The sequence below is a fragment of the Poecilia mexicana genome, unplaced genomic scaffold, assembly GCF_051168715.1.
Source record: "Poecilia mexicana isolate PSO_F unplaced genomic scaffold, ASM5116871v1 scaffold_2, whole genome shotgun sequence".
NCBI lineage: Eukaryota > Metazoa > Chordata > Actinopteri > Cyprinodontiformes > Poeciliidae > Poecilia > Poecilia mexicana.
In genome coordinates this window covers 49,996,248-50,022,039 of record NW_028263371.1, presented here as the reverse complement: position 1 = coordinate 50,022,039, position 25,792 = coordinate 49,996,248, and the positions used below count along the sequence as shown (strand labels likewise).

The 25,792-nt window shown below is 41.7% G+C and overlaps 2 protein-coding genes across 2 annotated transcripts in view; both read left to right on the top strand.

Moving 5' to 3' along the window:
• Window positions 1-328: 328 nt before the first annotated feature.
• Window positions 329-781, top strand: LOC148160901 (uncharacterized). Its single transcript, XM_088008372.1, has one exon. The coding sequence runs from the start codon at window positions 329-331 to the stop codon at window positions 773-775; it is 447 nt and encodes a 148-aa protein (XP_087864498.1). The 3' UTR covers window positions 776-781.
• Window positions 782-4,295: 3,514 nt separating this feature from the next.
• The window catches only part of fn1a (fibronectin 1a), a 33,321-nt gene continuing 11,824 nt past the window's right edge, over window positions 4,296-25,792 (top strand). The window contains exons 1-26 of the mRNA XM_014986007.2: window positions 4,296-4,589; window positions 5,311-5,436; window positions 6,123-6,257; window positions 6,550-6,678; window positions 6,894-7,031; window positions 8,033-8,191; window positions 9,112-9,309; window positions 9,449-9,631; window positions 9,762-9,938; window positions 13,674-13,829; window positions 13,932-14,060; window positions 14,636-14,779; window positions 18,754-18,875; window positions 18,994-19,162; window positions 19,289-19,474; window positions 19,569-19,697; window positions 19,784-19,873; window positions 20,724-20,918; window positions 21,845-22,126; window positions 22,242-22,505; window positions 22,625-22,719; window positions 23,265-23,433; window positions 23,533-23,619; window positions 23,716-23,907; window positions 24,629-24,901; window positions 25,574-25,688. Of these exons, the coding sequence (XP_014841493.2) occupies window positions 4,466-4,589; window positions 5,311-5,436; window positions 6,123-6,257; window positions 6,550-6,678; window positions 6,894-7,031; window positions 8,033-8,191; window positions 9,112-9,309; window positions 9,449-9,631; window positions 9,762-9,938; window positions 13,674-13,829; window positions 13,932-14,060; window positions 14,636-14,779; window positions 18,754-18,875; window positions 18,994-19,162; window positions 19,289-19,474; window positions 19,569-19,697; window positions 19,784-19,873; window positions 20,724-20,918; window positions 21,845-22,126; window positions 22,242-22,505; window positions 22,625-22,719; window positions 23,265-23,433; window positions 23,533-23,619; window positions 23,716-23,907; window positions 24,629-24,901; window positions 25,574-25,688 (4,166 nt within the window). The 5' untranslated portion in view covers window positions 4,296-4,465. The remainder of the gene's footprint in view (window positions 4,590-5,310; window positions 5,437-6,122; window positions 6,258-6,549; window positions 6,679-6,893; window positions 7,032-8,032; window positions 8,192-9,111; window positions 9,310-9,448; window positions 9,632-9,761; window positions 9,939-13,673; window positions 13,830-13,931; window positions 14,061-14,635; window positions 14,780-18,753; window positions 18,876-18,993; window positions 19,163-19,288; window positions 19,475-19,568; window positions 19,698-19,783; window positions 19,874-20,723; window positions 20,919-21,844; window positions 22,127-22,241; window positions 22,506-22,624; window positions 22,720-23,264; window positions 23,434-23,532; window positions 23,620-23,715; window positions 23,908-24,628; window positions 24,902-25,573; window positions 25,689-25,792) is intronic.

Genomic DNA, 25,792 nt, shown 5'->3' with positions numbered 1-25,792 from the left:
TTTTACAGTTTTCTGGAAGTTTGTTCCAAATCCGTGGTGCATAGAAACTGAATGCTGCTTCTCCTCGTTTGGTTCTGGTTCTGGGGATGCAGAGCAGACCAGAACCAGAAGATCTGAGGGGTCTAGATGGTTGGTACAGCAATAACAGATCTTTAATGTATTGTGGTGCTAAACCGTTCAGTGATTTATAAACTAACAACAGTATTTTAAAGTCTATTCTTTGAGCTACAGGGAGCCAGTGTAGGGACTTTAGAACTGGTGTTATGTGCTCTATCTTCCTGGTTCTAGTGAGAACGCGAGCAGCAGCGTTCTGGATCATCCACACATCATGACAGTAGGATCCGACCACAAAAGAGGTGAGGACGCCAGCGTTTGGGGTAGCGAGGCTTGGTTCCAGCAGCAGTTGGAGTTGGCTCAACGGGATCTTTACAAGGACGTAGAGATCTTGCCTTCTCCGCTGCTGCTGGAGGAACTGGGTCTCGCCTCTGACCTCGACGCACCCAGGCAACGCGGGCCGCGACGGAGGCGGCGGCGGGGATCTAGAGCGGAGGAGTTCTGTGGCGGAGCTCCAGCCAGCCAGAATCCCTGGGTGGGAACTCGGCTGGCGTTCTGTCCGCCTGGAGTCGGACCCCGCCGTCGCCGCAGCCCTGAGCCGCCGGAGGTCCCGGCCCCTGGGCAAAGCCGTCGCCGCAGCCCTGAGCCGCCGGAGGTCCCGGCCCCTGGGCAAAGCCGTCGCCGCAGCCCTGAGCCGCCGGAGGTCCCGGCCCCTGGGTAAAGCCGTCACCGCAGCCCTGAGCCGCCGGAGGTCCCGGCCCCTGGGTAAAGCCGTCACCGCAGCCCTGAGCCGCCGGAGGTCCCGGCCCCTGGGCAAAGCCGTCACCGCAGCCCTGAGCCGCCGGAGGTCCCGGCCCCTGGGTCACGCCTGCAGCTGCCTCCGGTCCCCGCACCGAGGCGGCGTTTGCTTCAGCCCCCAGTGTTTCCGGAGTCTGCTCCAGTGTTTCCGGAGTCTGCTCCAGTGTTTCCGGAGTCTGCTCCAGTGTTTCCGGAGTCTGCTCCAGTGTTTCCGGAGTCTGCTCCAGTGTTTCCGGAGTCTGCTCCAGTGTTTCCCGAGCCTGCTCCAGTGTTTCCCGAGCCTGCTCCAGTGTTTCCCGAGCCTGCTCCAGTGTTTCCCGAGCCTGCTCCAGTGTTTCCCGAGCCTGCTCCAGTGTTTCCCGAGCCTGCTCCAGTGTTTCCCGAGCCTGCTCCAGTGTTTCCCGAGCCTGCGCCCCCTGAGCCTGCTCCTCCCGAGCCTGCGCCCCCTGAGCCTGCTCCTCCCGAGCCTGCGCCCCCTGAGCCTGCTCCTCCCGGGACTCCGCCCCCTGAGCCTGCTCCTCCCGGGACTCCGCCCCCTGAGCCTGCTCCTCCCGGGACTCCGCCCCCTGAGCCTGCTCCTCCCGGGACTCCGCCCCCTGAGCCTGCTCCTCCCGGGACTCCGCCCCCTGAGCCTGCTCCTCCCGGGACTCCGCCCCCTGAGCCTGCTCCTCCCGGGACTCCGCCCCCTGAGCCTGCTCCTCCCGGGACTCCGCCCCCTGAGCCTGCTCCTCCCGGGACTCCGCCCCCTGAGCCTGCTCCTCCCGGGACTCCGCCCCCTGAGCCTGCTCCTCCCGGGACTCCGCCCCCTGAGCCTGCTCCTCCCGGGACTCCGCCCCCTGAGCCTGCTCCTCCCGGGACTCCGCCCCCTGAGCCTGCTCCTCCCGGGACTCCGCCCCCTGAGCCTGCTCCCAGAGTTTCTAGTGCCCCCTCCGCCCCCTGAGCCTGCTCCCAGAGTTTCTAGTGCCCCCTCCGCCCCCTGAGCCTGCTCCTCCCGGGACTCCGCCCCCTGAGCCTGCTCCCAGAGTTTCTAGTGCCCCCTCCGCCCCCTGAGCCTGCTCCCAGAGTTTCTAGTGCCCCCTCCTCCCGGTGTTCTTTTCCTCGAGTTTTCAGAGTTTCTAGTGCCCCCTCCTCCCGGTGTTCGCTGATTTGGCCCCTTCTCCCGAGCTCCTCCTCCCGAGTCTCCGAGCCCTCCTCCCGAGTCTCCGAGCCCTCCTCCCGAGTCTCCAGAGCCTGCAGCCGGCCTTCCAGCCGGCCCACCGGAGCCTCCGAGGGTCCGCTTCCTGCGCCGGCGGAAGAGACCGCCGGACCCGCCTCCTCGCTTCCTGCGCCGGCGGAAGAGACCGCCGGACCCGCCTCCTCGCTTCCTGCGCCGGCGGAAGAGACCGCCGGACCCGCCTCCTCGCTTCCTGCGCCGGCGACGCCCGCCAGACTGTTCCCCTGGGACTGTTTATGGACTCTTGCCCTCCGTCCATCGCCCCTCCGCCCGCCCTGATGGGTTGTTTTTTGTTGTGCTTTTTTTGGGGGGCGTCTGGTAGCCGCCCCTTGAGGGGGGGGTACTGTTATGATCCGTGTTTTTGAGTGTTTATTTTTGACATTTTCTATGTTTCTGTCCTGTTTCCTCTGAGTCTCTGTCCTGTCCTCCCCGTTGATTGTCCCCCAGGTGTGTCTACTTACCTGATTACCCTCCCTGTGTATTTAAACCCACCTGTGTCTGTGTTCTTCGTCGGATCCTCGTCGTGTCTCACGTCTGTGTCTGTTCCTGTGCTGCCAGTGATCTTTAGTTGTTTCTCCTGGTTTATTATTAAATTATCTCTTATCATCATGACTACCTGGGTTCCCTGGCGTCTCTCTCACCACTCTCATCCACACATCATGACAGTAAGTCAAACAGGATTATGTTTAACATTGCTGGACTTTCATGAGTGAGGGGTTTTTTAGTGTTGTAACTGCATCAACCACAAATATAAATGTTTGAGTTGAAAGAGATGCACAAAGGATTACGAACATTTTAGGTAAGTTGGTTTATCCCAGATATTAAATAGAGATTTATAGTAGTTTAATAAATCAAATTGTAAAAGAGTCTAGATGCAGTCTGCTTGTTTCCTCATAGATATTTTTTATAACTTAATTCACGTGGTAAGCTAAATATAAATGTATTTACAACTGATGAACTTATTTGTTTGTAAATTCAAATCTAACTTTAATGGATCTAGTTGTATTAAAACACACAGCAATGGGAGAGCCTGAAAAAAAACAAAACAGTAAAACGTAAACACTGAATCTTGGATTTGCAGATTACAAATACAGGGCAGCTTAAATTACTGAAAAATCATTACAATAAAACACCTGGTCATGCAAACACTTTCCAGGCATTGAAACGTTAGACGACTGGAGAGTTTCCAGGCACTGACGCCATGTGACCTCATTTCTGCAGACCTGCTCCTGAGCGTGTAAAACTAACGGCCAATATGTGTGGAGAACTGCATCAGTGTCCTACAGACGCCTACAGTGCCTTGTAAAAGTATTCATACCACACGACCCTTTTCCCTTTGTGTAACATTAACACCATAAACTGCAGTGTATTTTATTTGGATTTTTTGTTATAGACTAACATTGTACAAGTGTAGCTATGAAGAGGACAAAAATAACACATATTTCTGATTTCTTACAAATGAAAGTAGTCTCTTTACTTCTATTACATCTATGCATTTTGAAAAATATGTTTCTTCCATTTTTTCACATTTAGTGCCTGATTGTTTGGCCCATTCTTCTTTTCAAAGTAACTTAAGCTCTGTTAAATGCACTGGTAGTGTATGCAAATATCAGTTTTCAACTTTTTCTACATATTTCCAAATGGATGTAGAACTTGACTTTGACTGGGCCCTTCTTGTTTCCATTGAAGTTCTGATTCTATGTTTAGGTTGTATTTATAGCCTTGCTGGAAGGGGACCAAGTCACCAATGTTCTTTAACAAACAAGCTTTCACTGAACTGTTTATTTCGGGGCATCGAGGCAAGGTAGTCTGAACACAACATGCACCACTTTTGGAAAAAAGAAAAGTGTTCTCTCTACTTCACAGTTATGCGCTATTTTGTGTTAGTCTGTCGCATAAACAAGGCAAAACACATAAATTCAAGCTCTATGTTCTATATATTAGTTACACTAAGAATAAAGTTATTATTTTGAGGATTAGGGATGCTTTCCATATTTTAAAAAACATTTTCCGGATTACATTTGTAGCGTGGACATTGTATAATACTTAGTTTTGCGTGCCAAAGGCAAAAGGAGCACCCAGAATGCAGAAGGGAATTGAGAAAGGGGTTTGTTTGAGAAGATTTTCTGCTTCTGTTCCACGCTGCGTGGGTCGTCTCTCACATTGTCGGACCTCCCTCCTCCGTCTGAAACTAAGCCATGCCCAGATAAATCACTCCCAGCACAGGGGGAACCTCCACTCAGGGCTCGCAGGCACACGGGGGAGGTTGGAGAGCTCCAGAAAGTGGAGAGGTGCTGGAAACCCCAAAAGCGGTGGTGAAGTAATCACAGACTGAAAATCTCACTGGGAGCACCTGTGGCCGCGTCCTGCAGCACCCGAGTGGGTTCGATTTCAAACAAAATGTCCGGTCACAGCACCATAGCCGGGGTGCTGGTCGCTCTGTGCATCGGGAGCGCGGTGCACTCCATACCCCAGGGGACGCTCAATAACCCGCAGCTGTATCGCGCTTCCTCGGTCTCTCCAGGTAAAACGGTTTTATCTTCTCCTTTGTTTTCTATATTGATATTACTTTATTACTTTTGGGTACTTCTTGACTTTTTAGAGTTATCAAAAAAATATTTTTCTTTGAATCTATAAAATAGTTTCGCTGATCTGATAACGCGGTTGCATTTAAAGTTATCTGCCTAATGATGACGTCAAGCACTAATTGCCTTCAACAACCTCTGCTCTCTAGGTCACCGGATTAACCTTTAGCTCAAGTCACATACATCATCTTCCTCCATACGAAACCTGAAACTATCCAAGTTCACACAAAGTTAAAAGAAGACTTTGTAAAGTGGATTAAAGGGGGAAAAGATAATTGCTCTGGAAATAGGGAGCTCTGTACAAAGAATGTTCCTGGTGGGGGAGAAAAGGAGGATGACTATTCTTCACCCTGTGCAAATGATTTATGACAGTTTGGAAGTCCCTTTGAAGCCTTGTTACCACTGCTGGATTATGTTCAGAAACATAGAGGGCAGAGTTTCATTCTAGTATCTGAATGTTTAATCTAGACATCAGTTATTCTGATACAAAAAAGATTTTCGTTTGGTTGTGTAATCAGAGATAATGATCTGTGTGTGAAGCTGTGGGCAAAAAGAAAACACCGTCCAGGAATGGTATTTCTCTCAGTTCTGCTCCCTACGTCTTTACCAGTGTTTTGTACTGTTTTCTTTGTCTTATCCGTTTCTCTCCTCTCTGCTCAGATGGCTGCATAGAGAACGGTCAGTCATACAATGTAAATGACCAGTGGGAGCGTCCTTATTTGAGAGGCACCCTGATCTGTACCTGCCACGGAGTTGCTGGGATTAAGTGCAGAAGCAAACCAGAAGGTTAGCTTGTGTGCTATTACAGTACCCATATGCATGTGTTTTTTGTTTGTTTTATGTACAAAATTGTATTAGTGTGGCATGCATTTGTGTTCTGCTCCCTCTACTCTGACAGCCCTAAATAAAATGTACTGCAACCAATTTAATTCTGAACTCACCAAACTTAACGGTTTATCTGTGTGTAACTTAATTATAGTTCGTTCAGAACTCCATTCTCAGTGCCTCTTACAAATCTAGGGGAGCAAAATTAGTGTTTTGGGCCATTCTTTGTGCTTCCATGCGGACAAAAACATTTCTGGAAATGCTCTCATGTAGGCGGGGCCTGAAAACGGGAACAGTAAAACTAAGTAGGCATGACTGCCCACCTATGTTGACAATTGTTAGTTGTGCACTCCGCAAATCTGGCTCAAAAAGAAAGTGGCTAGAAGAAAGCCTCTAATGAAAGCAACAAGATCTGTTTGCAGCTTGCAAACACTATAGGTAAGAAGATGCTTTCACCGAAAGGGAACTTTTTGGCCTACATGTGAAGTGCTACATTTGGTGGAAAGATACTTGGTGTTGGTCTATGACTTGAAATCCTAGTAAAATCACTGGAAGCTTTCCATTGTCTGAAATGCATATGTTTGCCTCATTTTTCCAACTAGCTTCAAAACAATTTTGTTTATTTTTATTCTTTTTACCTATGGCAGAGGAAAAGTGCTACGACAAACTCAGCCAGAAGTTCTACAACGTGGGAGAAACCTTCGAGAGCCCAAAGGATGGCATGATCTGGGACTGCACGTGTATTGGATCTGGGAAAGGCAGAATCAGCTGCACCATTGCAAGTATGTGTTGTTGTTTGTGGTTCCACACACAACTTCTCTGCTTGGTGGGTAGTGTTTTTTTTTTTGTTTTTCCTGCCTCCATGTGCCAGACTGACTGCAGTAAACTTCTAAAACTCTGTATTCCTGATAGCTGATTAAAAACGGCTTCCATGCAGCTGCTTGCACTTAACTGAAGGGTTAGATAATGATGCAAATGTTTGAGTTATTTAATTTCCTGTGCCTCTTTTTTTACTACATTTACACAGACAAGCAGACAATCTTTAAATCCACTCTTTTCTCTCTGTCTAACCAGATCGCTGTCATGATGGCGGCGCCTCCTATAAGATCGGAGACACCTGGAGGAGACCTCATGAAGGAGGCTACATGCTGGAGTGTGTCTGTCTGGGTAATGGGAAGGGAGAATGGACCTGTAAACCTGTTGGTGAGTCATTCAGATAGCTGACTGATTATTCAGTCTACAAGACTAGAAAACTGTGAGTCAGTTTGCTAGAATTCTCTAACTTTGGATGATTTATTTCTGCCAAAAAGTTGAATACTATTCACATTAATAACATTATTTTAGGGCTGTTCTGAATTTTGATACTGGGACACGAACAAGTTGGATAAAAAAGCTATTGGTGATTTTTCATTTTGCAGCTGAGCGTTGCGTTGATCAGGCGCTCGGAACATCCTACGTTGTTGGGGAGACGTGGGAGAAGCAGTACCAGGGATGGATGATGATCGACTGCACCTGTCTGGGAGAGGGAAACGGACTGATCACATGCACATCCAGAAGTAATTATTTATCTTACTTCCTCTGCGTTTTCTTTCCCGATATCTATCCTATTTAATTTGCTGTAAATTAAGGTTAAAACTAGAAAGGTAAAAGAGAAATTTCGTTAGGAATAGTGGATGTACCTTGCGGAAATGCAACTGGGTCATCATGGAAATTACACTCTTCGGTGTGGATGCTTATGCTGAGTGAAAAAGACTTTGTTAGGTATTTCCTGTGAGCTGTTTATGAAATAAATCGGCATGACAGAAATGTTCAAAAAGAGCAATCGGAATTAGCTTTTACAGGTCAGAGGATTTACAAAATCTGTGAATGGAAATCGACCTCATGATTTCTGGTTGGTGCATTCTTAGTTAAAACCTTGAAATTCAAATAGGTCTCTTGAGCAAATTTTGATTAAATTAATTTGAGTTCAATTATAATTTACTGGTGCCTTTAGTGTTTGACAGACACTAAAGAGACCAGTAAGTTTGGTGTCTTTAGTGTCTGTCAAACAAGAAATCTGGGTCACTGAAAGTCATTCAAAGAGAAAATCAAATTCTTTCTTCTCAAGTCCAACTGTACTGAATCAAGGATGACGTGCATCTAACTCTCTCTGGCTGGGGAAAGTCGAGCTTGTAATTATTGGATGTTTTCAATGGGCTATGGAGGAAATGTTCCACAGCTGTCTCATCATTTTAAACAGTCACATTCATCCCTAATTATGCCGTCTGATGCAACAGTTGATGAGAGATTTTATAGCTTATTAGCTTGTATTACATGCAGGAATTTTGGGTGACCATAAACACTTTTGTATTGACTGGAGGCCATTAGTACCTTCTTTTTGTGCACAAATGACCAGCAAAACTTTAACAGGAAAACAACTGTTAGCTATAAAGAGTAGTATGTACCATTACAAATATTTTAACTTAGGGTTTTACAGCATTTTTTACTTCCAGACTTGCACCATATTTAGTTTTGTAGTTTTTATCACTTCCATACTAATTAAAATTCTTCCTTCTAGATCGCTGTAATGATCAGGAGACTCTCACCTCATACCGTATTGGAGATACGTGGACCAAGACAGATCCTCGCGGCCACCAGCTCCAGTGTCTCTGCACCGGGAACGGCCGTGGGGAGATGAAGTGTGAACGACATGCCTCTCTTCACACCACTAGCCTGGGTGAGAACTGATCATGTCCATGTTTACTTTTTGTCCCTGTGCCCCCTGAACTCCATATGGAGAAGGATTTCTACCAAAGACAGATGTTATAAGGAGTGAGAGATATGAGGTGCCGACTGTTCAAGTGACGAAGTGAGCATGATGTGTCTTTGAACTTAACATCATTACCTCATGAGATTAGAAGATTGTGTGTGGGAAGCTGGGGATGTTGTGAGAAAAATACACATGGGAACGATGGGAAGAGGAATAGGCTCTGATTGAAGCGATTATGGAGAGTGATGTAGAAAAATGTGGTTGTTGTGATACAATGTCGGTAAAAACCAAAAAAACGGGCAGCGATTTATCACTTTTATCTGAGATAATTGTTCATTTTCTTTCTGTGAATCCTTTCAATGTGCATATTCTTGACTTTCAAGTGTGGCCAAAAGACATCAAACAAGTTTTGAGCCTTTTTTACATCTAGTGGGGTTAAGTAAAGAGTCCTCACCTTCATCTTCATTAGTGATTATAAAATACAGTTAATAATTTTCTTTTTTAATTCTATCCAGATGTATCAAATTGTTCTTGGTTTGGTTTGCTCACTTTTAGATGTTAGCCAGTAAATTTATTGTTACTATTTGCACATATTTTACTTCACTGTTAAATTGGAATCAGCATTTCTGAGTACAATTCATGCGAATTATTCGCCAAAGTCCAATCAGTTTGTAAAGTTTACTGATCAAAATGTATGAAGTTCTAAATAATTTTAGAATTTCACTCAAACTGGCTAGTTTCTGTGAAATGTTGCTCTCACTTACAAATAACCACTGTCTTTTTTTTGTAGGCCTATTCCATTATGCCACATCATGCACTAGTTTCTGTTGGAGCAAAGCTGATATTCTTTACACGACATCTAATTTGAGTTGCACATTGTGTTACAGGCACTGGCTCTCATGTGGTAACCAACATCCAGCCTGCAGTCTACCACCCTGTCGTTGTACCAGAGCTTCCCTTGGAGGGACCCTGCAAGACTGACTCAGGACTGACGTACTTCAATGGACAGCGCTGGATCAAGAACCAGGGAAATAAAAAGATGATCTGCACTTGCATGGGAAATGGCATTAGCTGCAATCAGTGGGGTAAGAGACGATCTTTTCCAGACTTTTCTTGGTAAATTTTCTTTTTGTGCCACCCAGGAGAGGCATTCTGTGAACTGAAACACACCAAAAATAATGTTCAAAAGACTAAAGTAGATTTTCGTCTTTTGTCGGCATCCAGATGGACCAGCTCCAGTGTATGGTGGAAACTCTGGAGGTCTTCCCTGTGTGTTCCCGTTTGTCCACAAGGGGAAGACGTACCATTCCTGCACCTCTGATGGCCGCAGTGATGGACAGCTGTGGTGTTCTACTTCTTCTGACTTTGACAAAGACCAGAAATATTCTTTCTGTACAGAGAAGAATGGTGAGGAATTTGTATTAAAGGTGGAAATTATCAGTAGGAATGAATTCCTGTCAGATTGCTTGCATTTTTATTCAAGTGTAGAGAATAAATCCCAGGAAGTTCAAATGTCTGATTTCCTTTTCTTTAACAGCGGTCTTGATGACACGAGGTGGTAATTCCAATGGGGCTCTGTGTCAGTTTCCATTCCTCTACAACGGCCGAAACTACACTGACTGTACCTCAGATGGTCGGAGGGATGGCATGAAGTGGTGTGGCACAACAACAAACTACGATGCAGACCATCGGTTTGGTTTCTGTCCAATGACTGGTAAGTAGTTCAAGCCGGATTGGTATTTTATTGGTTGGTTTTTTTGGGTTTTATTATCACTACAGAGTGCAAAACATTTCACCCATTCATCTTTTTATACTTTTGTGGTTGTGGCTATTTTGTACCCAACTTTTTGGAGCGCAAAAGAAGCTATCTGCCAAAATGCCCACGCAGCCATTTTTGTCTGCCTCATGAGGAGTTGTTGGGTTGATCTGGGCTCAAAATCTTACATTAGTACCAAATGGAAGTAGCAGAGTACAATTCCTTCCAGATGGTGGCAAACTTGATTAACATTGCTAATTGTCCCGTCCCTCCCAGCCCCATGTGAATTTTATCATAAACCCAAGCTGAGTTGTCTTATCAGGGTGACGTTAGAGTGGATTCCTGGCTGGTGTATAATCGTTTATATTACACTAACAGCACTGCAGAATATACATTGATGTCACCCGTGCCTAGTTTACATGTCTCCAGTGATCAGAGAAACCGGGTGTCGGAGTGAAACATTTTGGGAACACTCCTCGCCTGTTCAGCTTACCTTAACTTCTGATAAGGAATGCATTTGTGTTACATGAGCACATGGTTCATCGGAGGTGGGTGTCTGTTTTCCAAGTGAGGTGAAAGCTAAAGGTCTAGCATTGGTTAGACGATTTGCTAAAATCGCAGCGCCGTATAGTGGACTGGCATGACAATTACAACAGATTCAAGGTGTCATGGTGACGCCGTTTAAGCGTGGAACTTTTCCCCAATTAGCATCCAAAAATACAGGCAATTCCCAGACAACTTTAGGCTAGTGACCTACGGTAAAGTCCGTATAGCAAAGATGAAATAGTTGAAGTGATCCTTCTGTGCTGAAGTTATTTAAGCAGACCCCAAACAGGTTTGATGGATATGTCTGGATTTTAAATCTCCACCATTCAGATGTGAACTTCCCTTAGAAATCCTCACTAGTGGGAAACAACACCTCTTGACTGACACCAAGTTGTTAAAACTATCCTGTCAAGTTTTAACAACAGCTGGTGAGGGGTGTCTGTTTAAACACCTTGGCTATTGTCTGTGCTGTTTGTGTGAGGTAAACCCATTCCTCTGCTGAAAGGAGCAGGCTGTCTTCACATTAGAATTACCCACTTTTGAGCCATTGTCAAAACAAACAAGGATTTCGAGATGTTAATGGATTGTTTGGACTTACCAGGAGTTCATGCTTTCTCCTCAAGCTCCTTTAAAGGTGGTTTGATAATCCTCTGTAATCTAGCCAGACAGCAGTCTCCAGGTGTGTTTTTAGCATCCAGGACTCAATCCCATAATGTAAATTCAGTCATTTACATTGTATGACGCTCTGTCCCAATCTTATCACCCAGAAGACGAAACTTATTTGATTAAATCCTCCAGGTCGTCTTATCTGCTTCTCAGGTTTCGCACTGGAATAGCAGTGTTGAATAGAGGGGGCTTTATCTTCCGAAGCCAGGAACTGTGTCACCATCAGCATTAGGAGCCAGTATCAGATAACAGATAACTAAGACATTTAAATTAACCCAAGTAGTTGCTCAGGCCTTAAAATGCATATGAGCTCAACATTGTCTTCTGATTCTTCAAACAAGTTTTTGATTAAAAATGTTTTCATTGGGATCACAGTTATTTGCAATGAAAAACTTTTGTGCATGGAGAACTGTCAAATTTCATCCTAAAAAAAGATTATTATTATTGTGTTCTTCTGTCTGAAGTAGATATGACATAAAGTACGATACTATTTTTTAAGGATATAATGAGAATAATCTGATCATTACCAGGTTCTTAAATCAAATTCTCTTAATTTCTCTTAAATTGTTATAATTTTAATCTCTAAATTATTTAATTTCAAAACATATTACACCATCATTATGTATTAAATACAAATTAATACAAAATGAGAATTTTGTCTTTGGGTAAGTACAAATTAAACCTCGGGATTAATATGTCAGGGAGCTATCTTTAGCAGTGATTGTGGATGTTTTCTGTATGACTTCATCAGGTTATCTCATGATTGAGAAGGACGTTTGGCTCTCTTTTCTTTGCACATGATGTCATTGCTTGCATAACCCAACTTCAGCCAAGCTTTAACTGTTGCACAGACGGCCTCACATTTGATTTTGCAGCATTCTGGTATAGAGAGGATCATGGTTGAAAAACCATGTTTGCCAAGTTACTACACATTTCTACCTTGGTCCCATCTGTCTAAAGGACATTGTTCCAAATCTGGTCAGGTTCTTTCGAATTCTTTTCAAACTTTGAACCTAAGGCATGCTGCCCTGTTTGTTTTAGAAAGGAAATGATAGCTCTTGCTGCTTTTTCATTGTAACTACATGTTTTTTTAGCAATATTTTTTTCCCTGAAATTTAACAGGCTAACAGAGGCCTGTAGAGTCTGAGAAGGAGCCTTTTTTCTTCTCTTCTTTATTTATTTATTTATTTTTGAGCATTGCACAGTCTGCTGGGACAGATACAGTTAGGTTTAGAGTTAAATATTTTTTTAATCTTTCAAAGAACAGAACTTTTCTTCTTCTGGTTCTGGTTCTAAAACATAAAACCCAACATTTGAAAGAGAGCTGTTTATGCTTTTACAATGATAATGTATAAAAAACAAACCAATTAGCCATTTGACCGTCCCTCAGTCTTGAGAGATGGGGCCACTTAGACCCCACAGGGTTTTCACTCTGTGCGCAGTCTGGCGAGGTCACACTCACCTCGTGTGCGCTTTTACAAGTTGTTGTTGTTTTGTTTATTTTTTAAATGTTTTTTCTTTTTGTCTGACCTCCTGAGTGTCGTTCTAGGACCGTGGGAGATTTAATAGACAAATAGCCTTGGTTATTATTCACGTCTAATATAGTTAGGGAAAAGTTATGTCCTCATTCATAACATACAGAACATTAAAATACTTTTTGTGTAAGAAAATGTGTTTGATAAATCACCAGAAACATTTTTTGGCAACTTCAATCCATATTATTTAAATTCCCAAATTAATTTATATGCTAGTGAAAAATTACTGAGGTATACCTATTTAAATAGCCGGAAGAAGTTGAAATGCTCTGAATTCTACACACTTGGTCTATCTAATTTAAAGCACTTTGTCTGTCTCTGGAGTCTGTTTTCTTTGATATTTTGATCTACCCATCAGGGGCTTCAGATGAGTCGTCATATAGTAATGTTGATGACATTACTGTAATATAAAACATCTCTCTGCAAATTGGTCCGGGCAGGGCAAGCTCATCAACATCCTTCTTTAATTTCTGTCTGCTCTTTCCCCTGCTGCAAAGAAATTAAACATGTGATCAATTAGTAAGTTTCAACAATGAAAGCTTTGTTCTCCTTTAGTAATTCTTGTACGTTGTGCTTATGTTTTCCTTCTTTTATCTAGGACCCACAATAGAACTGAAATAAAGCCAGTGTGCCTCCAACTTCATTTTAATAACTCATCTTTGGACTTGCACACCTAAGGGCAGGTCGCTGCTTGTTGTAGCCACACTTGGAAACTTTCTCTCTGACACTCACTCTATTAATTAACTGAACCCATGTGGTGAACACACACAGTCATTCACACGTGATAAGACAAGACATTTAATCAATTTAATCAAATTTTCCTTTCTGTGGCCAGGCATTTTTATGACTGTTGTATTTACATCACTCTGTGATAATTCTGGGGCGATATTTCCTGAAGATCTTTGAAGACATGGACTGATTATTTTGTTTTATTTGTGTGTTTTAGCAAATGAAGAAGTGTGCACAACAAGCGAAGGGCTGATGTACCGCGTAGGTGACCAGTGGGACAAGAGACATGACGTCCTAGGTCACATGATGCGTTGTACCTGTGTGGGCAATGGAAGAGGGGAATGGAGCTGTGTCGCTTACTCCCAGCTTAAAGGTATGGGTCAGTTCAGCCTTCTGAATGGAGGCAGTTAAAAAACACATTGAAAAGTGTTTGGTTATTTGGTTCGCGTTCATTTTCTGCTTATCTCTGCTGCAGAGCATTGTCTTGTGGATGGTGTGACCTATGAGGTTAACCAGACTTTCACCAAAGACCATGAAGAAGGATACATGATGAACTGCACCTGCTTTGGACAGGGCCGCGGTCGCTGGAAGTGTGATGCAATTGGTGGGTTTAGTACTTTAAAATTTCAGGTTCTGCAACTTGCTACCTAATAAATTAATAAATAACTCATCATGATGGACACAAATGGTTTCAAAATAGCAACAAAGGAATTCTTAAAGACATGCCTTGTCATAGCGCTCAGTGAAAATTGAGAAACGTGGACAAGATAGTAAATGAGGAGCTTCTGAAAGTTAAATCCAGCAATATGGAAAGTCCTGTGATCCAGTGTATGCCAAGTTTTCAGTTGATAACATTTTTAGGGAATCTTTTTATTTATTTATTTTTTTCAGTCTGTTGCCATTTGTTAATTTATACAGATTAAATCAGAAAATGAAAACAACATGACAACCATTAGTCACTAAGACTTGAGTATTAGTTTTTTTGTCAGAACAATAAATCAGAGTTGAGTGGAATAAAAATAAATAAATAAATCGGTGAATAAACTGAGGCAATGCAACAACAACAGAAACTGAGCAAGTACCAAGTCCATTTCAAAAAACTCGAATACAGTTTTTCTTTGTAGAACTAAAGGATATAAACGTTACTTTGGTTGCTGATTGTTATTATTTTGCTCTCAGACCATTGCCAGGACCCAGAGACAAGAACTATCTATCAGGTTGGAGAGTCTTGGGACAAAGTCATCCAAGGCGTCATGTATAAATGTATTTGTTATGGCAACGGTGTTGCGGAGCATGGATGCGAGCCCCAGCTGTCATATCCCGGTAAGATATTTCTCTCAAAGCCTTTTAATTATGCTTTGCACACTTTATCACACACACTGTAGTACTCTAATGTGTTTCAGTTGCTGTGTGGGGATGACATTAGTGAAGACAAATGTGTGTCATGTTTGCATGGATTTTCTACTTGGTTAAATGTCAGTAGTAAGACGGTCAGATGGGAGTTACATCTGTCTCGTAATGCTTTCATGTTTACATGCTGAGATGCTTTCGTTCAGTCTTGGTGTGATGTATGCAAACAATGGGGGGGTGCATGGTAATTCAAAGTTAACCTGTTGTGTGTTTCTAAGGGACGTAGTTGCTAAGCTGAGTTGACGAATAGATGTGAAGTGGGTTAATTTGCTACATGTCATGCTTCATCGTGGGGCAGCTGTCACTCTCTTGTCAGCTACATTTGTGTAGACATTCACTGTTGTAGCTCTTTGCTCGCTCACATTTTCTCCTTTTAGTTTTTTTTTAAATTGCAGCAGCAGATCTGCAGGAAAGCATGCTCTGATACGAAGCACATGGGTATGTGGAAAAACATCATGAAGACATATCTTAACAAATGTTGCTGGACGATACATTTTCTTAGAAATTATTGTGATAAATGTGTCATATTGATCTCAAGACTATTTTCAATAATAATGCCATGATAATGCAAGTTCGTCCTCTCAAAGACCAATAAACCAAAAATAGTTTTGCACAGAAACTGTCTTCCAGTTCCACACTGGAACTGGAAGATATTTGAAGTATCCCAAATAAAACAACCAAAAACAATAAAATAGAAATAAAAACCACACGCCACTGAAACCATAAAGAGATGGATCATGATGTTTCTGCACATAAAATTGCCCTTCAAAAAATACTAGTCATCATAATGGAAATGATCAAGTTCATTCAAATTTGTATGCAATTAATTACCTTATTTCGACTTGTCATTCATGAAATGGTTTAGGACAGATCAGACAATTTTACCCAAGTCACCTTTAGCATAATTCTTTTCCAGATTCGCAAACTGAGCTCGAACACAGAAAAAATGTTTGTCTGAGCCACCTCAAATATGAACCGCTTGACTTTGATGTGAAGCAGACAGTTATAGGAGGGGGGTGTCATTTCCTCTTTTACAAGTACACTCCCCCACTTTGAGCTTTTGTTCCTGCCAGCATGTGGTTCAATGCTTGTGTTGTTGCCACAGCTGTACAAAAACGCCCCAGTCCATGACTCTGGATATAACCACACATGGTATCCTCAAAGCTTCGATATCTACACATTTGTTCAGGGATCACATAAAATTGAATCAAAAGTATCACAGTTCAGTTTAGAGTGTCTTTTTTTGTGGTTTGATTTCTTTACATTTCCAACATTTCCAACATTTTGATGTTATCATACACATTTCATCACAGTAAAAAAGAATATGCATGGATTGTTTGGTTATACAGATTTATACTTTTAGATATACAAGATTTGAATTTTTCGAAATTGTGAGTAAAATGGAAATGCCACACAAAAGCCGTAAAAGTCAAAGAAGCAAATTCAGATTTAAATTATTGGGTTTTAAGTGGAGAAATACTACATTTACTTGTTTGCTGAAACAGGTTGACAGCAAATCCAAAATGTAGGCCACTTCTCTGTCACAAGTTTCCATAATAGCAACCATCTGTAAGCTTGTGCTGTGTGTGTGCATGTGTTCTTCTGTGTGTGTGCTACAAGGGAAAATACAGCCTGGACAGATTTAAAGGCAGCAAGATTTCCAGACCGTAAGTTGGTTGCTTTAGAAAGCAAAACACTATAAAAGGTAAAAAATAAAAAAAGAAGCCAAAGTTGTACATTTTTTTTCACACTGCAAGTTTTCACAAGCCTCTAATTGAGCAGAAAGGTTGATACAATCTTCTTTAAAACGTTCTGCTGATTGTTATCTGTTCCTCTCTTCCTGCCTCTGCTGGTTTTAATCTTCAAACCATTTTTTTATTTCCAGGATGACTTCCATTAATGCTTTCTTTTACTGCCTCCTTATCACTGCACGCCGTGCATCCGTTTGAATATCAAGGGTGAATGTTTTGTCTACAGGAGGATAGTAAGGATGCAAGAGTGTATCTTTGTGCACTACAAAGGTGTCCACAAGCAACTCTGGGAAACTGCCTGAAATTTAGTATCTCAGCTGCAAGCAAGCGTCTGTTTTAATGACCGTCCTCCATGTGATTCTGCATAACCCTTACCCTGGCCAGTGGCTTTGTGGGTCTGTAATAGGCAGTAATTGGTCCCAGATTGTTTTTGAGGTTTGTGTATTTGCTAGCAGCATCTGGTTAACCGAGCCACTTGCTCAAAAACTTTTATTACAGGTCTGCTGTTTGGAAAAATGGCTAGAAAACCCCAGTTCTTTATAGAAGCTACCAGATTGTATCTGCACAGCTTATGTCAGGAGTCTGTTGAACACATGACTTCTGCTCGCATTAAAAACAACTTGATAAGCTTTTAGTTATTCATAAAGGCTGCAGTTTTGAAATTCCTTCTCATGTCATGTTTAATATCTCATATCCAAAGAGGAAACATGAGATCATGGGATATCAAGTTGACCAAGTTGGTTCCTCAGTTAACTTAGCTGGGTCTGCCATTTGTTTTGGAAAGCAGACCACAAATCCTTCCAGAGTGCTATCAGGTGGAATAATGACCAATAATTAAAAGGTTTTCCCACAGGCTCTCCTCGTTGGAAAAGCTGTTAAATGTTGTTTAGATCTGTTTGGCTTGAACTTAGAAACTAAATTAGGCAATAAAGACTCACCAATCAGTGCTGTGGCTCAGTTCTTATCTCCAGTTCTACAGATTTATTTTCAAAACCTGAGATTAACAGGATTGGAAACTATGTGGCCACAAATTTGAAGTAGAGTTGATGTGACTCTGTGAGAGAGTGGACTTTTACTGTTTTTATATCTGAAAACAGATTCAGAATCACGCAGTTGACATGGTAGACTGTCCTTAGGATATTGTGCAACGCTGTAGTGTGGTTAGCATTAGTGATTGTTATCATCAGTCTGTGTGTTTTTCCTAGAGGATGTTGATCCTTAGCTTACACCTGAAATTTAAGATAGAAAGGACAAGATACAGCACATTTTACAGTTGTACATTAGGCCTTCCTGTTATCTGATAAAGTCTCTATTTTAGAAATAGCATCCACCCTTACATTTTTTCTGCTTCCGATGATATTGTCCAGATCACCTTTAGATTATCAGGATTTTAAATCTCAATGAGTTAAATAAAGGAATTATACTTATACAACTTCATTTTTGAACAGCCTACAAATATTGACGTCTTTTTGGGACAGATTTTCAACAATTCTTTGCAGAGTTAACATGCCAGTTGGACATAGATAAACGGGAAACTTCCTCCCCCAAGAACGTCTGAAATAATTGATGTGTTTCAGTCCTATAAATAATCACAGGGATAGTTGAATAATGATTGATTGATGAGCTTCAGAAGGTATGAGTTAAGTAGTCTCATGTAAAGATATTTTGTCAAAAAATAAATAAATAAATAAAAATAAGCTTTAAAATACTCCGTTTTTAAATTGTAAATTGTTAGATATAGTTCTTCTCATTTGATCTGTGTTTCCAAATAGATAAAGTAGAACAAGAGGAACAGAAGTTTCTTCTCATGCAGGAATGTAAATCTGTGCAGGAATCTCACGGGAGCCTGCTACTTTTTTCTGTTCAGGAAAACACAGCTGCACACTGGTTGACTCTGTGTTGACTGCAGTCTAGTAAAATGATTGGTGTTTGACACGTTCTCAGATTGTTGAACTGGAAATTAACTGATACCACTACACAGTAGATTTTCCCATTTTTAATGTGTTAATATGATTTAGCTGCATTACATAAAGGTACTTATTTTTACCTATGTGTTGCTGGTAATTCCTCTTGATTTGTACTTTAACAACCAGAGCAGTTCTGCTTACACCTCTCTGTGGACTCCTCCTACCCCAGGTGGCCATCGTCCTGTTCAGGTGATCATTGCAGAGTCTGGAGGCCAACAAAATTCCCATCCCGTCCAGTGGAACACCCCATCATCAGCACATGTAACCCAGTACATCCTGAAATGGAAAGTGGTGAGTTTCCTCCATTTGAGCAAAGGAAATCACAAAAATAAATGAATCTAATCTAACGGGGTTGATTACTTGTAAATATGTTTAACTTGGAGTTGTGATTAAAATATCTTTAACACAGAAAGACACAATTACCCCATGGATGGAGGTCGCGATTCCTGGCCATCTTAACTCCTACACCATCTCTGGCCTCAAACCGGGGATTACGTATGAGGGCCAGCTGATCAGTGTGCTTCGGTTTGGACACAGAGAGATTACGCGCTTTGACTTCACCACTACCTACGGATCATGTGAGTTGAAGGAGACAGGTCGAAGTGATAACTGAATGTGTAAAAGCCCATAGCATTTTTTTCCCTTTAGTTTCTATTTATCGTCTGCCACAATAATGTTTAAACAAGACTTTTCTTCTGTTTCAGTGATTCCGTCGTATGGAGAAGCCACCCCTCCTCCCCCCATAGTTGAGATCTCTGAATCAGTGACAGAAATTACCTCCAACAGCTTCGTTGTCTCCTGGGTTTCTGCCTCCGACACCGTGTCCGGTTTCAGGGTGGAGTATGAGCTGATTGAACAGGGTCAAGGAACTGGACAACCTGTTGTCCTGGGTAAGTGGAATGACAAAATGTGTTTGTATTAAAACCCTTTCAAGGTAGAGTTATCCGGTTTAATTCATTGCCATATGTTTTCCCCTCACCTCAGATTTGCCCCGTTCAGCCACCTCAGTAAACATTAATGAGCTTCTGCCAGGGAGGAAATATAACGTTAACGTCTATGAGGTCACAGATGGAGAAGAGACCAACCTCATTCTTACTACTTCACAAACAACTGGTGGGTAGACTCAGGCAACATGCAAGACATCTTTTTCAGATCTTATATATATCAGGTTGTCAAGGATTTGTTTTTATTACTCACAGCGCCTGATGCTCCAAAGGAGCATGAAGTAGAGGAGGTGGGAGATACTTCCATTATGATCAGTTGGAATAGACCCCTGGCTCCCATCACTGGTATGTTATGAGATTCTGATGGAATTACATGTTAAGAAAATTTATATTACAATACTGACTTTCACTACAGCCACAATAATTTTTAAACTGTTTTCCTGCACTTTTCATTTTGATTCAAACATAAGCAAATGGCACATATAGGCGTTTCCACTATTAAAGATCAGCCTCAGATATTCCATTTGCACGCAGATTTCCAAATTTCCAGACATGCATCAAGAATGAAGATAGATTTTGAAATTTGACTTAATAACTTGAAGGTCTTTCAGTTAACACATTGTGGCTGATTGTCTAATATAAACAATGAAGGCTGAGGATATATTTATCTGACCTTCTGGTAGTATTTCTCTAAACTAGAGGCATTCACAGCTCTCTTCAAGCTCTATTTGTGTTCATGTTCCCTTAGCGATGAAACACATAAAACAGAGAAAAATGTTATTATTGGCTTGTGCTGATCCCAGCAGTTGGCACCGAAACGATACAGCTGGTTTTTATATTGCAATGTGCTCATCTTGGGTCTGATTTCATTTGCAGATTCAAGCTCCAGCTTTCAAGATGAATTCAGTGCATCATAATTAAAAAAAAAAAAAAAAAAAAAACATTAGTCTGGTACTGTTTGATTTAATCACAAACAGTACCAGATATTTTTAGAAAGCAAAACGGAAAACTGTGATCAAGAATATCATTTAACAAAATCTTAATGGTGGAAGAATGACAAATTTGCAATAGTGATGGTTTTAAACTAAACATGATGTTTTAAGACTGCAGTACATCTTGAAACCTCGTTGAGTCTGATACTTTTCTGTGGGTCTTTTTTCTTACCATAAATCAACCATACTATTTTTATTTGCAGGATACCGTGTTGTGTATATGCCATCAGAGGAAGGAGAAAGCACAGAGCTGACCCTTCCTGATACTGCGACGTCTGTGACGCTGAGTGACCTCCTGCCAGGAATCTCCTACAACATCAGCATCTATGCTGTGGAAGACAGTTTGGAGAGTGAACCTATCTTTGTTCAAGTCAACACTACTGGGGAACCACTGCCAGGTTAAGAAAACAGCATGTATTACCAATTTTAAAATTATTGTTTAAAAGACAGCTGGAAATCACTCTATATGTGAAAAATGAGATTGTTGTGTTGTTGTGAATGAAATGGGTCAAAAACCCTCCAAATATGCATCAATCAATTAAATTTCATTTCAGATGGTGTTGAGGATCCACCATTATGAAGATTTTGGCCAAAATTAATAATAAGAACCACAACATTCAGTAGTTTAAATGAATTTACTATGGTAGAAATTGTTAATTTTTCTCTTTCAACACAATAAGTTAGTGTGAAGGTTCCAAAAATGCTTAAGTGTGAAGGAATGTTGTCTTTCCTGTGTATACACAGAGGGGACTCTAAAAAACTGTAAATGTGATTTATTGCTCTTGGATCAATCTGCAGTCCAGTCTGTGGTCTGTTTAGTGTTTTTTTTTTTTTTATTTATTTTGCAACGTATCCAGGTCAGGACATGACTTGGGAAGAGTTTTAAAATGCAAAGAGAAGGCACTGAGTTCACAGCTGCTCCACGGTTGTTCAGCTTCAATGAATTTGTGTAAAACTTTCCAGTCTGCCAAGTTGAACATGCATTTGGACCAGATGTTGAAGAAGTTTGAGAACGCTTGTATGTGTGATGCACTGAGAATCCTTGACCTAGTTGAGAGAGTGTGATATCATGTCTGGAACGAGAAATTAAACCATTTAGCTTGTGCAAATTCACCAGTGTTTAGTGAAACCATTGGTGAAATGTTCTGTCCATCTACGATAAATAGTCCATCTAAAGCTACGGGTTTAAAGACTCACTGTGTCACTGCACAAGTGTTAGTTGGTTGGAAACCTGCAAAGGGTTTAAAGAAATAGACCAGCAGGGTTTTATGTGATTGGGAAATGCAAAAAAAATAAAATTTGTTGTTGTTTTTCTAACCCACAGTTGCAGTGGATTCCCCATCTGACTTGCAGTTCTTTGAAGTGTCTGACAAGAAGATCACTCTGACCTGGTCGAGCCCAGCAACCGGAAGCGTGTCGGGTTACCGGGTTACTGTGTTGCCTGTTGACGATTCAGGCTCTCCACAGAGCGAGATGACTTTGCCTGTGCACCAGAACACCTACGTTGAAGTGACACACCTAAATCCAGGCACGCTTTACCGCTTCAGTGTCTACACCATTTACAACGGAAAGGAGAGCGTGCCACTAATTGGGGAACATGCCACCAGTGAGTTTGATGAATCATTCTCAGAAAAGTTTTTGAAAGACATCTAAATAAGTGCTTCTAAAGCCATTCTACCTCCAACAATGTTTACAGACGTCTCCTATTTTTCTCTTTTAAGATCCCGATGCGCCCACAGACATTCACTTCAACGACATTACACAGGATAGTGCAGCAGTGCTGTGGTACGCACCGCGCGCCAAAATTAGTGGATATCGTCTCTTCTTGACCGTCGAGGGTTCAAATCCCATACCGCTCCACCTGCCTGCCCACCTGACACAGTACACCCTCCGTAACCTGCGACCGGACACAGAGTACAAAGTCACGCTGCATTCAGAGCAAGACAATACCCTGAGCGTAGGAGAGTCTGCCGTTTTCACTACTAGTAAGTACTGGGAATTTTGTATTTGTTTCATTGATGATAGGATTCTAGACATGTAAACTATTGTTGTTTCATAATGTCTGAATAAAGGTTTAACAAACTTCCCTCCTGATTGTTTCTAGACTCAGCAATGGGTAATGCCCCTCAGTTTAATACAGATGTCACAGATACCTCCATAGTAATCTCCTGGTCTCCAGTTCCCCGCATCGGATACAAGGTATTTCCCATGTTAACAGAAAACCCTCAGTTTAATTCTTAGTAAAATCAACTAAATGGGTGCAAGATTTAGCGGAATGACTGGAAATAGAAAAGCAGCATTACGTTATTTTTCAACTATTAGCTGAAATGTGTCCACCCTGCCTTAATTAAAAATATATTAGGGCTTCCCGATTATCTATTTTTGGACACATCCTACTTATATGTGATGGACAGCACTTCATGTCCAAAGTTTTAGAAGTCCATTTATTTAGAAACAACCACAGGTTTTGGAGTTAACTTTATATCCAAAGACTTTAGATTACATTTGGAAAGTGCAGTCCAGTTATCACTAGACTGCAAGCATCTTTACATCACAACACTTAGGATTACTGGAGCTCAGAAATGTATCTGATTGGTCAGAACATGTTACGACAGAAATGAGAATGTTTATTTGGCTTCAGCTTGCTTGGGAAAACGCTGATCTCTGACCTTTACCTCTCGCATCCGCAGCCTTTGGTTCTTTAACCTCTGTGTTCCTGAATCCTGTTGCATTTTTTCTTTCAGCTGTCAGTCCGACCAAGTCTGGGGGGGGAAGCTCCCAGAGACGTCATCTCTGAATCTGGAAGTATTTATATTTCTGGTCTGACTCCTGGAGTGGAATACACCTACAGTGTCCAGACAGTTTTTGATGGTCAAGAGCAAGGCACCCCAGTCACTCGACATGTTGTCACGCGTACGTATCCGTAAACTTTTACTCTTCCGATTTTTTTTTTTGTGTTTCTCCTCTATCGCATTTTATTTTACTTAAACATATTTTCCCCTTTAAATCTAGCTTTGTCTCCTCCTACTAATCTGAACTTGGAGTCCAACCCAGTCAATAGTGACATTACCGTCCAGTGGAATGGACCAAACACACCAGGTACACACTGCAAGAAATTAAACCAACAACTGGTCAGATGAGAAACATACTTTAAGATCTGTTTCCAAATATGAACTTAACTTTCTTGCCGTTTAGACATCACAGGCTTCAGAGTGAAATGCACTCCGACCAGCGGTCAACAAGGAAACAGCCTGGAGGAATTTGTGGAGGCTGGGCAGAATTCCTGCACACTGGAAAACCTGAGTCCTGGGGTGGAGTATAATGTCAGTGTTGTCACAGTGAAGGATGACATGGAAAGCACTCCTGTCTCAACTGTCATTACCCCAGGTCGGTTTCTAAAAATTCCTCATGTCCTAAAAAGGTTTCTGAGAATTTAGTACCTTTTCTTTTAAGTTCTATTTTTCTTTGCATTTGCAAGATTTATTGAAATACTACTTCCTTTACATTCTAACATTTAACACACAATAAAAGCTGCTTACTGCATGTTCAATGAAGTTGTTTCATTGAGTAACCTTAAGGTAAATGATGTATTCCACGTATCCTCTGAATTTGGAATTTCTAGGAAGTGAAATGTCTACAAAGTTAAAAATTCGGCTTGGAGACTTTGAGGTTAATCCAAAGTCAAGATCCAACATGGCTGCCATGCATTTAAAATGCACAGAACTCTGAAAAGTGTATTGCTAATGCCTTGCCTTTCTAACTGGAGTTTAGTTACGAACAAAATAAATGACAACTTCTGCTGGCTTTCGACAAATATCTGAAATACATTTTGATTCAGAGGAATTGAATTCCGACTTCCGAGGCAATTGCATTGCATCATTAGTACATATGAGGAGAAGCTGACTTGCATTAGCTCTTCCATCCATTTGATTTGTTTGCTGGATCAAAATGCTGGAAGCAGAGAATATCTGATACTCACATTAACCTCCGCTTCTTGCGCTCTCTTCTTTCCCTTTTCTCAAACCTCTCCCGCTTTGTCTCTTTGTACTCTCCTGTTGTTTGTGGCTCTCTCTTTTCCCTCTCCAAAATCCTCTTCCCACCCATCCAGAAGTCCCAAAACTGACCGACCTCACCTACGAAGGAGTGACTGACACAACCATCAGTCTCCGTTGGTCGCCACTCGACACCACTGTCGTTACGGGGTACAAGATCACAGTCGTTGCAGCTGGTGAGAGCATTCCCATTTTTGAAGACATGGTCACGCCAACCACTGGCCAGTACACGGTGTATGGACTGGAACCTGGGATCGACTACGACATTAGCGTTACCACAGTAACGGAGCACGGCGAGAGTGAGCCCACCACGTTCACTCAACAAACCTGTAAGATTTCCTGCTTATGTATTGATTTCTCTGCCTATTTGACAGATTTTCTCTCTAAATCCAGTGTTTGTTCCATTAACTATCCTCTTTACCAACTTTAGTCTAAATTATGCAAGACCCGTTTTGCAATATTAAATACCTGAGCTTTCATTCAGAAGCTTAGTGAACATATAATCTCTATGTTCAGAAAATAATGGACTACACTGTATTTAAACACAGACAATATTTTTAAAAAAGTAATAGATGTTCAGATTGAAATATTATTTTCTAGGCAGCTTTAATTTTCTGGAACTTCAAACAAAAAACCTTTTCAGTTGCTGACGGAATTGCTTTACATGCTGTGTTGTCAGCAACACAGCATGTAAAGCATGTAATAAACTTTTGTGTCTCTGTGTACGTGTGGACCATCTGGCTTCAATTAAAATGTTTTTTATTACCTCTTGGTCTTTAAATTTAAACAGGCTGTTAAATGTCAGACTCACACATAAACCCTGTTGTACATTTAAATAACAATGTCATAGTTTCACTCTTGCTCTTGCATTTTCTTTTTGTTATTGTCTTTTTTTGTTGTCACTTTACTTTCTGACCAGTGGTAACAACAGATTCTGTGTTCACTTAGTTTTTTTTTTTTTTTGCTCTACTCTGAATTAAGCTGACCTTTCTCTCTAATAGCTGTACCTGCCCCCACTAATTTGAACTTTGGTGAAGTCGGATCAGACAGTCTTGAGGTCATATGGGCTTCTCCCCAAGTTCCAAGCACCTCCGACATTAACAGTTTCATCATTAGGTATGAGGATAAACAAAACGTTGAGCATTTTTGACCAGTATTTTACCATATCTCAGGCCTGTTCATTTGTTTTTGTACCCTCACCACTGTACTCTTCTTTATTT

Bases quoted from the DNA above. Each gene is read 5' to 3' on its own strand.
- LOC148160901 (XM_088008372.1), top strand. From the start codon at position 329: ATGACAGTAGGATCCGACCACAAAAGAGGTGAGGACGCCAGCGTTTGG.